At 43.8% G+C, this 17,898-nt stretch overlaps 1 protein-coding gene across 3 annotated transcripts in view; it reads left to right on the top strand.

The window, feature by feature from the left end:
• Positions 1 to 17,898, top strand: part of EGFLAM (EGF like, fibronectin type III and laminin G domains) — a 206,647-nt gene that overhangs the window by 168,473 nt on the left and 20,276 nt on the right. For 2 of the 3 annotated variants that reach the window (XM_077117011.1, XM_077117012.1), the window contains 3 exons: positions 9,940 to 10,051; positions 14,608 to 14,724; positions 17,505 to 17,685. In XM_077117011.1, coding sequence (XP_076973126.1) covers positions 9,940 to 10,051; positions 14,608 to 14,724; positions 17,505 to 17,685 — 410 coding nt within the window. The remainder of the gene's footprint in view (positions 1 to 9,939; positions 10,052 to 14,607; positions 14,725 to 17,504; positions 17,686 to 17,898) is intronic. The other variant, XM_077117014.1, reaches the window with a different exon arrangement.

Below are 17,898 nucleotides of genomic sequence, written 5' to 3' on the forward strand. Positions count from 1 at the left end.
CATACATGATTCAGTCTGCCATATCAATCCTCTGGGCCCCCAAAAGATGTGTTCTTCCTACATGAAAAAGACATTCATTCCAACACCTAAATGTCCTAAAAGCCTTAAACCATTTGTGATGGATATGTTGAGGTGTCAATTTAGCCAGATTATGGTACCCAGTGTCTGGTCAAGCAAGTGCTGGCCTAACCATTACTACAAAGATATTTTGTGGCTGGTTAATAAACCAGAAGGCTGGTTTATTAAATCATCAGTGAGTTGATTGCCGCTGTGGCTGATTACATCTATAATCAACTAAGGATATGTCTTCCTAATGAGAGAATCCAATCAGTTGATTTTTTAATCCAGTCAGTTGAAGACTTTTAAGGGAGGAAAGAGAATTTTCACTAATTATTTAGCCAGCCAACCTCTCCTGTAGAGTTCATCGAGGAACTTCATCAGAGTTGCCAGCCTTGTGACCTGCCCTATGGATTTTGGACTCTTGCATCCCCATGGTTTCATGAGACACTTTTATAAATCTCATATTTACAGATATCTCCTGTTGCTTTTGTTTCTGTTGAGAACTCTGAATTATACAGCTTGGTGCCAGAGTGGTTCTTGAGAAACAGAATCTTAAAAATTGGTTTTTGCAATTAGACCCAAAGGCACTAATGCGCTATTTCCAGTAATAAAGATGACACTGACAGTCTATGGCATGAGTTGGCAATAGAGATAGTAAAATTTTACCATTTGATTCTGCTAATTGTATGTTTATATGAGGCAAGGCTCTGGGTGAGAATGTTTTTGACACCTTAAGGAAGTTTTGTGGAATTAAGAGGCATAATGATTATGGCTGGTTGTTCTTAGACATGCTAGATGCAGTTATAAGAGAAAGGGATGAGCTAAAGGCTTTACATTTGCAATTAAATGACATATGAAAGAATAAAAGTTTCTATGAATGAGCTGAAAGAAAATCTTACTTCCTGTGGTCACAGACTTGAGATCTCTGTAACCAGACCCAGAGTCTCATTGTGTGAGTAACAGATTTACAACATAGACTAAATTCTCAACATTGCAGGGTGTCTACTGTTAAAGGGCTTTGATTAGAAAAGACTGGGATCTTGAAACTTGAGATGGGGACATATGGGTTGGTGATGATGGCAGTGGGGACATGAAATCCCTGGATTCTGTTGAGTCTTTGCTAGATAGATCAATAATGGTCTGTCCTGAGGAAACACCACCCCACCTCCAGCCTGCTCTGAGGAGACAGCTACTGAAGCTCTAGCCTGCCTTAAGGAAACAGCTTCCCAGTCTCCAGTCTACCCTGATGAGTCTGCTATCCAACCTCCACCTAAGGAGATTAACCCCTCAGTGCCTGCTAAACATGTAACCATTCCCTTTGGGAAACAGCCCAAACTCCTCTGTGTAGAGCAGTTAATCCTGTTTCGCCAGATGAAACTGCAGTAGAATGCCCTGAGATAATTAGCTTGAAAGACACTTCTAATTCTTTTTATGACCCACCCCCACCATCCCTCTTTTCTTCAAGACATATAAATACACAAAAGTCCCAACAGGCCTTGAAAGGTGAGGTACAAAGTGTGACCCATAAGGAGGGAACTGCATGAGTTTTCCAATTCATATGGACAAAAATCAGGGGAATATGTGTGGGAATGGATATTAAGGGTGTGGGATAATGGTGGAAGGAATATAAAGTTGGATTAAGCTGTATTTATTGATATGGGCCCACTAAGCAGAGATTCTGCATTCAGTGTTATAGCTCGATAGTTTAGAAAGGGTGTTAACAGTTTGTTTGGGTGGTTTGCTGAAGCATGGATCAAAGGTTGAAATGCCAGAACTGCCCTGGTATAATGTAGATGAGGGGATCCAAAGGTTTTCAGAGATTGAAATGTTAGAATGGATTTATTATAGAAGACCTGTTCACACACCCCAGGAATGTCCAGAGGACACACCTTTTACCAGGACTTTGAGGAATAAATTTGTGAGAACGGCTCCATCATTCCTGAAGAGCTCTGTAGTCACTCATCTCTATAGGCTGGATATTACTGTGGGAACTGCTGTCACTAAGCTGGAATCCTTAAACACAGTGGGGATGATCGGAACCTGAGTTGGCAGAAGCATGTGGCAACAGTTAATTGCCACAGTTAATAGATAAGGTGGGCATGGCCATCATAATGTATAGCAGACTCAAAGCAATAGTCAAAATAACCTGACTCTCAGAGGTTTTATGGCATTGGTTAATAGCTCATAGGGTACCTAGAAGTAAAATAGATGGGCAGTCTCTTAAATTCTTGTTTGAGTTGTATAAGCAGAAGAGTTCTAGGTCAAGTGAACAGAAGTCTTACTTAACAGAGTTACAGCCCCTTAATCAATTCCCAGACTTGAGACAGTTTACAAACCCAGAGCCCCTTGAATGAGGGGAGGACTGAGCACCCTTGGGGACAGACCCTGTTACTAGACACTTGCTCAGAAATGAAACTAATTCCAGGAGAACCAAAATATCACTATGGTCCATCAGCCAGAGTAGGGACTTATGGATGTCAGGTGGTTGATGGAGTTTTAGCTCAGGTCTGTCTCACAGTGGTTATTTCCCCAGTTGGCAGAATGCATACTTGGAATCAATATACTCAGCAACTGGCAGAATCCCCACATTGGTTCTCTGATGTGTGGAGTGAGGGCTATTATGGTAGGAAAGGCTAAGGGGGAGCCACTAAAACTGCCGCTACCTAGAAAAAATAGTAAATTGGAAGTAATAATGGATTCTTGGAGGTATTACAGAGATTGGTGCCACTCTTAAGGACTTGAAGAATGCCAGGGTGGTGATTCCCACCACATCCCCATTCAACTCTCCTATGTGGCCTGTGCAGAAAACAATTGGGTTATGGAGGGTGACAGTGGATTTTCACCACTGTTGACAGTCACAACCAGGTGGTGACTCCAGTTGCAGCTGCTGTTCCAGATGTGGTATCATTGCTTAAGCAAATCAGTACATCCCCTGGTACCTGATATGCAGCTATTGATCTGTCAAATACTTTTTTTTTCTCAATAGCTCTTAGTAAGGACCACCAGAAACAGTTTGCATCCAGCTGGCAAGACCAGCAGTATTACATCACTGTTCTACCTCAGGGGTATATCAACTTTCCAGCCCTATGTCATAATCTTGTCCATAGGGAACTTGATTATTTCTCCCTCCCACAGGATATCACATTGGTCCATTATATTGATGATATCATGTTGATCAAGACCTAGTGAGCAAGAAGTAGCAACTACTCTAGACTTATTGGCAAGGCATTTGTGTATCAGTCAATGGCAGAAAAATCCAACAAAAATACAAGGGCCTTCCCCCTGAGTGAAATTTCTAGGATGTCCAATGGTGTGAGACATGTTGTGATATTCCTTCTAAGATAAAGGATAAGCTGTTGCATCTGGCTCCTCCTATGACCAAAAGAGAGACACAATACCTATATGGCTTCTTTGGATTTTGGAAACAATATATTCCTCATTTGGGTGTGCTACTCTGGCCCATTTACCGAGTGACCAGAAAAGCTGCTAGTTTTGAGTGGGCACCAGAATAAGAGGAGGCTCTGGAACAGGTCCATGCTACTGTGCAAGTTGCTCTGCTCCTTGACTATATGATCCATCAAATCCAATGGTGCTGGAAGTGTCAGTGGCAAATAGAGATGCTGTCTGAAGCCTTTGGCAGGCCTCTATAGGAGAATCACAATGCAGGCTCTTAGGATTTTGGAGTAAAGCTGGACCATCCTCTGCAGATTATATGCTCTCCTTTTGAGAAACAGCTTAACTATGGGCCACCAAATTACTATGATACCTGAGTTACCTATCATGAACTGGATGTTGGTTGACCCACCAAGCCAATAAAGTTGGGTGTACATGGCAGCATCCGTAATAAAATGGAAATGGTATTGTTTTAGTTTATAAAAGCTTCCGGAATGCAATATACCAAAAACAGAATGCCTTTTTAAAAAGGGAATTCATTAAGTTGCAAGTATACAGTTCTAAGGCTATGAAAATGTCCAGATTAAGGCAAAGCTATAAAAATGTCCACGGGCGGGCCGCGGTGGCTCAGCGGGCAAAGTGCTTGCCTGCTATGCCGGAGGACCTCGGTTCGATTCCCGGCCCCAGCCCATGTAACAAAAACGGAGAAACAGAATACAATAAAACAAGAAAATGTTTAAAAATGTTTCCCTTTCTTCCTTCCTTCCTTCCTTCTATCCTTCCTTCCTTCTCTCTGTCTTTCCTTTAAAAAAAAAAAAAAAAAAAAAAAAAATGTCCAAACTAAGGCACCCAGGAAGAGAAACCTTGGCTCAAGAAGGCTGATGATGTTTGGGGTTTCTCTCTCAGCTGGAAAAGCACATGATGACATCTACTAGCTTTTTCTCCAGACTTTTTCAACAGCTTCCCCAAGGGTGATTTCTTCATGCATCTTGAAAGGTCTCTGGCTACATGGGCTCTGTTACTTCTAAAGCTTTTCCTAAAATAGTTCCATCTTAAAGGGCTCCAGTAAGCAACCCCACATTGAATGGGTGGAGATACATCTCCATGGAAACCATCTAATATAAGTTACCACCTACAATTGGGTGGGCCACATTTCCGGAAACAATCAAAAAGATCTCACCCAGCAATATTGAATGAGGGTTAAAGGACAGGGTCTTTCTGGTGTACATAGTAGCTTCAAACCGGCACAGCATATAAAAGACTGGGCTTGAACAGGTCCTGAAGGCACAAGTAATTTACATGAGAAAGTGATCCAAATGCCCATGGGCCCCACTTCTGCCACATTACCTTCTCTTTCCCAGCCCAGAGCTTTGGTCTCTTGGGAAGTTCCTTTCAGTCAGTTGACTGAGGAAGAGAAAACTCAGGCCTGGTTTGCATATGATTCTGCATGATGTGCAGTTACTACCTGAAAGTGGACAGCTGCAGCATCACAGCCCCTTTCTGGGATGTCCTTGAAAGACAGTGGTAAGGGGAAATCTTCCCAGTGGCAAAACTTTGAGTAGTGCACCTGGTTGTTCATTTTGCTTGGAAGGAGAACAGACCAGAAGTGTGTTTGTATACTGACTCATGGGCTGTTACTAATTTTTTGGCTGGATATTCAGGGACTTGGATGGAGCATGATTGGAAAATTGGCAACTAATTGAACTGGGGAAGAGGTATATGGATAGACCTTTTTCAGTGGGCAAAAAAACATGAAGATATTTGCATCCCATGTGAATGCTCACCAGAGGATGACTTCAGCAGAGGACTATTTTAATAATCAAGTGGGTAAGATGTCTTGTTCTGTGGATACAAGTCATCCTCTTTCCTCAGCCATTCCTGCCATTGGCCAATGGGCTCATGAACAAAGTGGGCATGGTGGTAGGGATGGAGGTTATGCATGGGCTTAGCAACATGGACTTTCACTCACTAAGGCTGACCTAGCTACGGCCACTCCCGAGTGCTCAATCTGCCAGCAGCAAAGAACCACACTCAGTCCCTGATATGGCACTATTCCCCAAAGTTATCAGCCTGCTACCTGGCGGTAAGTTGATTATACTGGACCACGTCTGTCGTGGAAGGGGCAGCAATTTATTCTAACTGGAAATATACACATCCTCTAGATATGGCTTTTCCTTCCCTGCATGCAATGCTTCCACAAAACTACTATCCAAAGACTTACAAAATGCCTTATCCACCATCATGGGATCCCACAAAGCTTTGCTTCTGATCAGGGAACCTACTTCACAGAAAATGAATTGCAGGAATAGGCACATGCTCATGGAATTCTATGGTCTTAACATGTTCCCCATCATCCAGAGGCAGCTTGGTTGATAGAATAGTGGAATGGCCTTTTGAAGACCCAATTATGGTGCCAACTCATTGGCAATACCTTGCAGGGCTGGGGCAGTGTTCTCCAGAAGACTGTGTATATTCTGAATCAGCATCTACTCTATGGTATTTTTTCTCCCATAACCAGAATTCACAGGTTCAGGAAAAAAAGGTTGGAAATGGGGGTGGCACCACCCACTATCACCCCTAGTGATCCAATAGAAAAATTTTTGCTTCCTGTCCCTGACACCTTAAGCTCTGCTGGTCTACAGGTCTTAAATCCAAAAGGAGGTGTGTTCCTACCAAGAGACACAATAATGATTCCATTGAATTAGAAGTTAAGACTGCCACCTGACCACATTGGGTTTCTCATGCCTCTGAATCAACAGACAAGGAAGGGAATTACTGTACTGGCTGTGGTGATTGATCCTGACTGTTGAGGGAAGTAGGACTGCAACTACACAATGGAGGTAAAGAAGAGCTCTCCTGGAATACTGGAGATCCCCCAGGGCATCTCTTAGTACTATCGTACCCTGTGATTAAAGTCAATGGAAAACTGTAATAACCCAATCCAGGCAGAATTACCAATGGCCCAGAAGCTTCAGAAATGAAAGTTTGGGTCACCCCACCAGGCAAAGAACCATGGCCAGCTAAAGTGCTTACTGAGGGTAAAGGGAACATGGAATGGGTAGTGGAAGAAGGTAGTGGTAAATATGAACTATGACCATGTGTCCAATTATACAAATAAGTACTGTGATGATATGAGTATCTCCTCCTTGTTTTTTTATGAATATGTTTGCATTTGTACATAGAGCAAATATCTCATTTTCTTCTTATCATATGACATAAGTTGTGTTGTTCATGTAATAGTATTTAAGTTATAGGATATGAAGTTTAAGAATGAATGTTATTTGCAGACTTGCACCCTATTCTGGAGAAATTTAGTGTGTTTCTGGTTGTATACAGGATGGTTGAGTATTGGTAGGCAAAACATGTGTCTGTTATTGTGTTCTATTTAGAGATTGTATGGTTTAAGGTGATATGTATAGCTGCTAAATTGCCATTAGGTGGCAGGTCAATAATCTCAGGGAATGGTGCCATATTAGGGACTGAGTATAGGTCTCGCTGCTGGCAAATTGAGCACTGAGCAGTGGCCGTAGCCAGGTTGGCCTTTGTGAATGAAAGTCCATGTTGCTAACCCAGTCTCATTTATTAAATCATTAGTCAGATGATTGCATCATAGTTGCATGAGACACTTTTATAAATCTCACATTTACAAATATCTCCTGTTGGTTCTTTTTCTATAAAGAAACCTAATTAATACACATTTCAGTAATAACTTTAAACCTAGGTCTAAGCAAAATTAGTTATAGATGTGGTGTATCCTGGGTCAAAATTCTTCTCTACCTGTGGGCTTGTGAATCCTAAAACATAAGAGATTTGCTTTCAAAAATACAAAGATAGGCAGGCATAGATTAGACATTCCCATTCCAGAAATGAGAAATTAGAAGGAAAACAAGGTCATGGGCCCCAAGCAAGTCTGAAACCCAGCGAGGCAAACTCCATTAGCTTTCAAGGTCTGAGAACCACTTGTGGCTTGATGTTTTGTCCTCCAGACCTGCTGAAATGGCAACCCCACCCTTTCAGTGCTGGGGCAGAGGCTATGCTTTTGAGGCTATGCTTTTCCTGAATATGGGGGGAAGGGCCTCACACTGTCTGAGAACTGGGGTGGTGATCAAGGTCTCCCCAAATGCTGAGGCATAGGTTCCAACCTGCCAAGCACTGCAGTGGTGGCCACACTTTCCTTGAACATCAGGACAGAAGACCTACCTCTTTCAAACTCCAGGACAGAAAGCGTTCTCTCTTGGCCTGAGATCTTGTGGTCCCAGACCTCTAGTTCCATGCTTTTGCCCTTGTAGTGATTTTTTTTTTCATTTCATCCCATCTCTATCCCTTTCAGTCCAGACTGGTAGTGTTTCTGTTCGTACAAAATCCTCAAAAACCTTGTTGGCTTTGAGTGCAGTTCAGAGAGTGTCCAAGACATCAGATAAAGGATCTTCCCCAGATAGTTCTTGAATAAGTGTATTTCCAATCCTGACTTCCTCTGAGATGGCTGACTGGGTCCATGAGTCATACTCTTAATCTCCTTAGCAAACAACTTTTCAGTCAAACCCTTGAGTGTGACTTCATTCTCTGGAAACTCATTTACTAAAAGCTCAGGGAAGGCCCCAGTACAGCTGCTTCTGGCCCTAGTCTCAGAAAATGCTATCTGGATAGGCTGGCAATTTTCCAAATCATCAATTTCTGGTTCCTTTTTGCTTACCTATTCAGTCCTTAGTGTATTCCTTTCCTCTTGCATTTTATTAATAGCAGCAAGGAGTAATCAGGCTGCCTCTTTCACACTTTGCTTGGAAATCTCCTCAGCTAATTATTCAGGTTCATCATTTATAAGTTCTATTTCCATCTGATATCAGAAGACAATTTAGCCATGTTGTCTGCTATTTTATAACACATCATCTTTCTTAGTTTTCAATAATTGATTCACCATTTCGTTCCTCCTAAAGCACATTTAATATTCTTATTTCTACCAACATTTTGCTCATGATGATTGTTGTAGTTTTCTGGCTGGTAAAATACACGCCATACAGTGGTTTGACTCAAAACAACAGGAATAAATTGGCTCATTATTTCAGAGGCTAGAAGACTTGCTTCCTTACAGTGTTATCTTCTGGATGGCTGGCAATCTTTGGGGATCCTTGACTTTTATGTCACATGGCAATACACATGGTGGTGTGTTATCTCCTTTCTCTTCTAGGTTCCGTTGACTTCCAGCCTCTGGCTGCTTCCCATGACTTCATTTTCTATGTCTAATTTCCTTTGCTTATAAAGACTTAGTCATATTGGATTAAGGTCCATCCTCATTTAGTTTGGACTCACTTTAATAAATATTTCAAATCCTATTTACAAATAAGTTCACACCCACAGGAACAGGGGTTGGGACTTGGACATGCCTTTTGTGGAGGACATGATTCAGTCCCCAACAATGATATACATATCCTCCAAAATGATGGACACCTTCTCTATAGCTCTCTTCACAGCAATATAGGCCTTTTTCAAGTACCTCAGAATTCTTCCAGCCTCTGCCAGTTGCCCAATTCCAAAAACATATCCAGATTTTTAGGTAATTGCAATAGCAGCACCCCTACCCACACCAAAAACTATCTTAGTTTGCCAGGGTTGCTATGACAAATACCACACAATGGATTGGCTTACATAACCTTATTGACTCACAGTTTAAAAGAACTCGCAAATATAAAATTTATAAAAATGTCTCACATAACTGCGGGAATGCAGAGTCCAAAATCCGCAGGGCAGATTTTGTGTGTGAAGCCGATGATTCCAATGGAAGGTCTGGACAAACTCCACAGGAGAAGCTTGCCAGCTGAAGCAGGAAGAGAGACTGTTTCTTCTGAATCCTCCTTCAAAGGCTTCCAGTGATTAGATTAAGCATCATTCATTGTAGGAGACACTCCCCTTTGGCTGATTACAAATGGAATCAGCTGTGGATGCAGCTGACATGATCATGATTTAATTCTATGAAATGTCCTCATCGCAACAGACCTGCCAGCACTTGCCCAACCAGACAAACAGGTACCACCAACTGGCCAAGCTGACACATGAACCTGACCATGACAGGGGTCATTGGCAAGGTCATTCTTTCTCTCAGGATCTGCAGCATTCAGCTGATAGCTTGCTACAGTCCTTGAGGTTTCTTGATTTACATCTCTGCCTCCATCACATAGTGACGTCCTTGGTCTCCTCCTATGATTTTCTCTGACTTCTGACCTCTATGTCTCTGGCTTCTTCTGGTTTCTAGTTTTTACACACTGACTGTGATTGAATTTCTTCTCTTTATAGGCCTCCAGTAATATGGATTAAGATTCACCTTGATGTAATTTGGCCACACCTTAATTAGTAATAGCATTTCAAAGTGTCCTGTTTACAAAGAGGATCACCCCCACAGCAACATAGATTTAGATAAAGAACATGTATTTTTGGTGGGTGCATGAGCCAATCTACCACACTAATCCATGCTCAGTTTCCTTCCTTCAACAGGAGTGAAGATCCCCTCCCACTAGGCCACTGGCATGAGCTTCGGGTATCTCGCACAGCGAAGAATGGTATCTTACAGGTGGATAAGCAGAAGGTAGTGGAGGGCATGGCAGAGGTAAGAAGGACACACTGTTTTCTCTTGATGCTTAATGTGAACTGGGTTGCTGTTTTCTGCTTGTCGTGGTATGGTATTGTGGTTAAGCACATGGACTCGAGTGTGAGGCTGCCAGGTTTGAAATCCCAGCTCCCCACTGACAAGCTGTTTAACGTTTCCATACCTCAGCTACTAATGGTAGCAATAACAGTACTTGTCTCATAGGGTTGTAAGAACGAGGTCAGTTAATACAGGTGCAGCACCTACAGAATTTCCCACTACCTCCTCACTTCCACTCTACCCTCTGCCTGTGTTTTGGTAGGCAATTTAATATAGTAGTTAAGAATACAGACTCTGAGGGTGGGTCAGCAGTAGGTGACATGAATGGAAGGAACACATACTCTGAAACCAGACTCCCTGAATTCAAAACCCAGCTCCACAACTTACCAGGCGTATGAACTTCCACAGGTGACCTGACCTCTCCAAATCTGTTTTCGTATCTAGTAATGGATATGATGATGATAATAATAGAACCTACTTCATAGAGTTGTTGTCAGAATTAAAAGAATTGTGTATACAGCATTATCTGGCACATGATCAGCACTATGTAGCTTTATCTATTATTATTATTATCATTATTATTTAGTAGGTACTATTATGGACTCAAGAACATAGGATTTCTAGTCAGCTTACAACTTTCATTCATGATTTTATTTCCTACATCATGCCCAAAGTAAAACATCATTCTTAAAAGATGAGAGATCTCCTTTAGCAATTACAGCCTAATAGGGATCTGCAGGAAAAAAAAAAATACAGTAACCTGAAACAGAGGTGTGTGAGTTTGCTAAAGCTGCTGGAATGCAATATACCAGAAACGGAACAGCTTTTAAAATGTGAATTAATTAAGTTGCAAGTTTACAGTTATAAAGCTATAAAAATGTCCAAACTAAGGCATCCAAGGAAAGATACCTTTCTTGGCTCAAGAAAGACCCAGTGGGTCTGAAACACCTCTGACAACTGGGAAGGCACACGGCTAGCATCTGCTAGCTTTCTCTCCTGGCTTCTTGTTTCATGAAGCTCCTTCTAGGGTGTTTTCTTTCTTTGTCTCCAAAGGTCTCTGGCTGTGTTAGCTCTGTCGGCACTGAAGCTTTTCCCAAAATGCTTCCCTCTTAAAGGGTTCCAGTAAGCAACCCCATCTTGAATGGGTGGAGACAAATCTCCAGGGAAACCACCTAATCAAAAGTTGCCACCCATAATTGGATGGGTCACATCTCCATGGAAATAATAAAAAAGATCCCACTCAGTAATATTGAATGAGGATTAAAGGACATGACTTTTCTGGAGTATACAACAGTTTCAAACTGGCCCAAGAGAGACCCTTGATTTACCTGTATCTTAATTCCCAATAACCTCATTTTGTGTGGCACAAGAGTTAAGTAGCATATTGATGAATTTGAGTGTTCCGAGAAGCAAATGTATTGGTAGGAGAAGAGAGAGAGAAGGAGGAAGAAGGCGCATGCCCAGAAGCCAGCCTCAGGGATGATAGTGGTAGGGGCTTCTGTGAGAACTAAGGACCTTGTTGAGAATGAAGAGAATCCCTTGAATCTCTGCTTCGAGAGACCAGTCAGTCCCCTTCATACCTAGGAAAGTGTTCCATATATGTTTGTAGAAGGAAGGTAGGAAGATTATTGAGGGATAGGGATTTTAAAGGGAGAACAGGAGTCACTGCTGGTACAATCCAGAAAATATGAACAGTTGACTTTAGTCTAAGACAGAATTAGATGCGCACAAGTGTAGGCCTTGCTGTGTGCTGGCTTAATTATATAGATTCAAAAACTCACTGCACCCCTCTAGGCTTTAGTTGCAGCCACCTGTAAATTGGGAACAAGAGCTGAGAAGGGGAGTGTTTATAAAGAGTAGCAATAAGGTCTTTGATTATAGAGCTAAGGATGGCTTCAGGACCCAGAGTTACCATTAAGATCCTGCAGTGAAGAGGCAGCGCCAAGGTGACAATCAGAGTTTCTGTTCCTACCATATCGGGGAATGAGGCAAACCAAAGTGGTAGAGCTGATGCCTGTCCTTTTGACTTTCTGAACTGAGTTTAGATGGATGGAGATGGCTGGACATCCCCCTACCTGGACAGCAATGCAAACAGGTGGGAAGGTAGAGCTCTTGTGTGTGCATTTGATGGTGGTCTCATGGGGGGGGCTTGGGAGCCAGGAGTGGGAAGACGCCACACTTGATCTCCATGAGTTGAGCCTTCATCAAGTCTCCCCTCACGGGATTTTGCTCCCCAGCTACCCACTACCATGTTCGAAGGGACAGGCTGGGGCAGGGGCCAGAGTATACTTTAGGGAGCTACTCCAGGAAGAATCTGTATCCAGACTGAACCTGATCCCCAGATTGCTCAGCTGACAGCACTGAGTACCACATCTCAGGGTGAGGTCTAGCCGTGCAAGACTAGGAAGGGGCAGAGTTTCTTGGGGCTTCAGAAAACTCCAGCTCCTTGCTTTGCTCAGCTTCAAACCAGTTCCAGCTAAACAGAAGTGGCAAATCCATGCTCAGAGCTCCTTACTTCTGTGCAGGCTCACTTTGGTGAGTTCTGTTTGCTTCTTTCCTGCAGTCTCACGTGAGTGTGGCAGCTGCAGCCTTGCCTCTTGTCAGCAGAAGGATTTTGATGAGCTGCCAAAAGGAACCAGCTTACATCCCATTAGGCCCTACCCTGTTTACTGGACACAACCATAACTATCAGTGCAAAGTTTTTTTCAAAACTACCTTTTTCAAAGTACTTCGTTGAAATCCCTTTCGCTCTACAGCCTTCCTCTTTTCCTCTTATTTTCTTATATTAACTTTCAGGTAAGGGCTGACACTTCCTACCCTCTAGTTAAATATGAACCCTAGAAACAGACTCGGCTGTTGAGCTTATTGACCCAGGCTTCCGAGGACCAGGTCACAGTGAGCTCTCTCCTAAACAAATGGAGCACCCGCCTCTCTGATCTCCCTGCCGCCTCTTCCCACACCCAACAGGACCCAAAATCCATTTTCCTGTCTTAAGCCAGTGATCTTCCTAAAACTCAGACATGACAATTCTCTCTCCTGCTTAAAACTCATTGCTTTTTGCATCAAGTTCAAACTCGTAAGCATGGCTTCTAAGGCTCTATGCAATCCGGCCTTACTACCTCAGCCTTAACATTCAAATTCCATCCAGGCGCTGACATCTTCCAATTCCTGCACTTGTAACTCTTCCTTGTCCACCTCCCCTCTTCCCTGTATCTAGGGTACAGTATAAGACACACCCAGCTAGGGGCACCCCAGTGTTATTGTACAGTGACTGTCAGAATGCTAGCCCTGACTGCCTACTGAACTTGTATTACCCACCAGTATAAACCACTTGAGGGTAGGGATAGTTCTTGCTTCTTTACCATTGTTTGCCAACACTTGATACAGTACTTGGGACATAAATATGTTGAATACATGATTGAATGCTGCTATTTGTGTTTCTTTTGCCATAAGTCAAAGGAAATACTTTATATTACCTAACGTGTTTTCATCCCTAGAGGCCTGAAAATTTTATGTCAGCAAGCTATCTTATTATATTTTAACTTTTTGCTTAAGGCTTATGTTTGAATGAGTTTGGACATTAAATATTACACTCTGCTTGTTATGTAGCCACCCCTGGAGTTTAGGATGTTAAAATGGCCAGAAGCCTTTGAGAATGCCTTTGAGGAATGAGATTGGGGAGTTCCCTGAGAATGTAGTAAATGGAAGAATTTCCATTTACCACAAATAATGTGGTTGATAATAAGAAATGCCTCCCAACCTGCCATACCTTTCCCTTTCTCTTGGCCTACCAGAGCTTCCATCTTTACCATTCCAGAATATAATAATAGTGGCCTTCCTGGAATATTGACTGCACATCCAGCTCTGTGCAAAGTGGCATCCAATTCATTCCTTCCAGCAGCCAGGAGAGGCCAGACTTTGCTACAGTCAGTCACCAACAATCCCAAAATATCAGCAGCTTACAATAAAGGGTTTACTTCTTATTCATGAGTCATGTCCATGATTGCCACAGCCTTTCCCTGAAACCCAGGCTGAAAAAACAGCCCCTAACCCTTCATCGTAGCAAAGAGAGAAGAAGCCTGGGCAAACCACTCCCTGGTTTTGAAAGCTTTTGCCCAGAAGTGATTTGTATCTCTCCTGCTCATGTTTTATTGTCCAAATCAAGTCGCAGGGCCCCACCTAAGATCAACAGGTTGGAGATATCTTCCCTCAGGGAGGGGTACGGCCGAAAGGGGCACCAAAGACTGGTGAATAGCAACTCATTCTACCACAGTCCCCATAACACTGCTGTGAGGGAGATATTCTGAAACCCATTTTCCAGATGATGAAACTGAGTCTCCTATCCACCTTCAAACAGGTGGTAAGTAGCAATGTATAACAACAGTCAAGCCATGTGTAGACAGATTGTTGTGATGGGTCTTAAGTGTCTCTTGGTTCCCAAACAGGCACAAAGCACATTTGAGTCTTAACGATCAATTTGAAAGTCATACCTTGTTGTGTCTGTAATCTGTTGGCAGGGAGGCTTCACGCAGATTAAGTGCAACACAGACATATTTATTGGTGGAGTCCCCAATTATGACGATGTGAAGAGGAACTCAGGCATCCTCAGGCCATTTAGCGGGAGCATCCAGAAGGTATGGGGTCAACTTTCTCTGATTGGCTGTGTGACTCTGACTGCGGTTTTCACATAGCTCCGTGCCCCAGGGCTCTGGGGTCCGTCTAACGTGCTGCACCCAAACAAAGAAGCTTTGAGAATGCTTGAAGATTTTTAAGATTCCATTTTGATTTAATGCTCATGATATAGCTTTCCAATCCCACTCTCTAAGCACATCTGCTCCTGGGTCTATGCCCAGCAGACATTCCATGAGTGCTACTCAAGGAATATGAATTTTCCCAGAAAGCCTACCAAAATATCCTAGGACTGCATCAGAGCGGCGGGTTCTACAATAGGGAAGGAGGTGAATGGAGTCTAACAGCAACTCTTGGCTCTGTGCTTCTCTTTGGGGTTCCTGTGCAGTTAGCTCAAGACAAGAGTCAGCTCTCACGCCCCACCCCCACTCCCATGCTTTAGCAGTTGTCGCTCATCAATAATATAACAGGACTCCTAAAAGCCTAGATCAAAGCATCCTTCCAGAGAAAGTTCAGAAAAAGAAAAAAAGCTCAGCTAGCAAAAAGCTGCAGAACACTGACCCATTCGTGCCCACTCATGTTTGTCTTTATTCTTTCTCATGGGGATGATCTCCCCATGATCTCTCCAATTGTGAGAATTTTCTCTGTGAGTAACAGGTATGCAGGATTGACTCACAGCCCAGACTTCCAGAAACACCAAACACTGGATGAAAAAGCATCTGAAGAAAAGCATATTCAGGTGCCTGATGTTAGCCTCTTTCTGCTCTCCTTAAGTGACCAATAGTGGCATGTGGGCCACTGACCCTTTCCAGAGCTGAGGTGAAGCATGAGGGTAGCTAAGGTGAAGGAGGGACAGGGAAAGGAGGGCCTGTCATGATTTGCACATCGGGGCACTGGGTAGGGCCCCTGGGGCTCTGTCCTTCTCATCTTGAATCCCAAGATGGCCAGAGTAGCTGCCCATCAGTATTTGCTGATTTGGATACGTTCCCTTTTCTTGCCAAACCATTGTGACAGCTCAGTTCATGCCTGTGTCTTCCCATGAGTGGGACTGGTCAGCTTTTATCATGCCTTTGAAGCACATCTTTATGAACTGTCTTAGTTTGCCAGGGCTGCTGTAACAAATGCCACAGACTGATTGGCTTAAACACCAGGAATTTATTGTCTCACAGTTTGGTGGGCTAGGAGCCCCAAATTAAGGTGTCAGCCAAATCACGCTTCCCTGGGCTCTGTAGCATTCTGGTGGTGGCTCAGTCTCCACCTCCGTCACATGGCCATCTGCCTCCTTCTATCTCCTACTCCCACTGTGTCCAGATACCTCTGTTTTTAAGGCCTCCAGTCATATTGGATCAAGGCCCACCCTGGTTCAGTGTGGCTCCATCTTGATAGGATTGTTGAAAATCCTATTACAAATGGGTTTACATCCACAGGGCCAGGGGTTAGGAGTTGAACATGTCTTTGTGGGGGACATGATTTGATCCATAACATGAAACAAACAAATGCTAGGAGACTCCACCCTTCTCCCTGCCCTTCTCTGGCTCTGCCCTCCCCTTCACACAGGAACACAACCCTTTCCTACTCACTTCCTGAGAAAGGCCACCTCCTCCGGTGAGTGAGTCATTGGCCGTGTGTATTCTGCTGTGAACAGTGCCATTCTTAGCTCATCCCAGACAAATATGACCCTTCACAGGCCTTCACCCACGGCATGAAAAGGGAAGATTGTCGAAGGGTCTTGGCTACTCTCCGGCATCTTCGGGGCAAAAGTTTTCTCCCAACTCTCCCAACGCTCTCCAAGGGCTAGACATGCGTTTGAAATCATGGATTAGTGGTGGGGAGAGCCATCGCTGACCCCCTAAAGCCCCCTGTGCAGGGGGAGTTCCGTTGGGAGGTCTCACCTGCTCCTGGTTCCACAGGGCCTGAGAGATATGGCCACACCAACAGCACGAAGTAAATAGCCACTCCAAGCTGAGGCTGGCAAACACTGGTTCATTTATTTGGGCCCAGGGAGACCAGCAGCTCCTCTCACTAATTTATCCGTTCTGCTAGAGACGCATTGCAGGGGGAAAGGAGGTGAGGGCAAAGGAGCTCTCCTACCCCTGTGGATATGCAGTGTGCTACGAATGTAAACTGAGTTTCACTTATTTTTTTAATCACGGGGAAGGGGTGTGGTAAGGCAGGGAATTATGGGGTGTTGGTAAAGGGGCAGCAGGAGTGAGCGTGGGACAGTCGGAGAGGCCCAGTTGATGGGGTCTTGGATGACAGTGCAAGAATTAGCCCTAATAACAGGATATTGCACAGAGAAGTCTTTCTCGATTCCTTTGCTACCAAAAGGGGTAGTACCCCCTTTGACGCCTGCCTCCATAGCACTTTGCTTTGTATTCCCCCTAACTCTTTATTATATAACTAGCTTTATTGCAGCATTTCTCCACCTGGCTGCATCTTAGAATCACCTGGGAAGCTTTGAAAAATTACAAATGACATTTCTAATATGCGACCAGGTTGAGAACCAAGCCTTCTTTATAATGATTGGGACATTTTTATGATCTCCTTGAGCGGTCAGGGCTTCCAGAAACAGAGGCGCTTGACTCTCCTCAAACTCCAGACATAATCTCTTCAGTTCCTGTACCTCGTACAAGATTACAAAAGAAGGAACTGTTTTTGTTTTTTCCTTCAAACCTGGAGGAGCTCAGGTTTGAAGTCCATCTGCACATGGCGCAGAGGCAAGCTTCAGAAGGCTGCAAAGAGGTGTGGTGAATTCCTGCTTCTCTTTGCATTTTCTTTCCCCAAGATCATCCTGAACGACCACGCCATCCACCTGAGGCATGACTTCACGTCCGGCGTGAACGTGGAGAATGCGGCCCACCCCTGCGTGGGGGCCCCCTGCGCCCACGGGGGCAGCTGCAGGCCCAGGAAGGAGGGCTATGAGTGTGACTGCCCCCTGGGCTTCGAGGGGCAGCACTGCCAGAAAGGTACATGCAGGGGTGTCCGGGCACTGCTTCTGGGTGGGGGGGTGGAGGAGTGGGCTGCTGGGTCCTCACTGCTCTAAAGGAAGGGGTGGTAACACTGGCATATCCATGCTGGACATTTTGGGTAATAATTGCAGTAAACTCTTAGATAACTATTTATCTATAAATAATAATCATAAACAATAATTATTAATAATAATTGAAATCCCAAAATAC

This window comes from Tamandua tetradactyla, chromosome 9 (genome assembly GCF_023851605.1).
Source record: "Tamandua tetradactyla isolate mTamTet1 chromosome 9, mTamTet1.pri, whole genome shotgun sequence".
Classification (NCBI taxonomy): domain Eukaryota; kingdom Metazoa; phylum Chordata; class Mammalia; order Pilosa; family Myrmecophagidae; genus Tamandua; species Tamandua tetradactyla.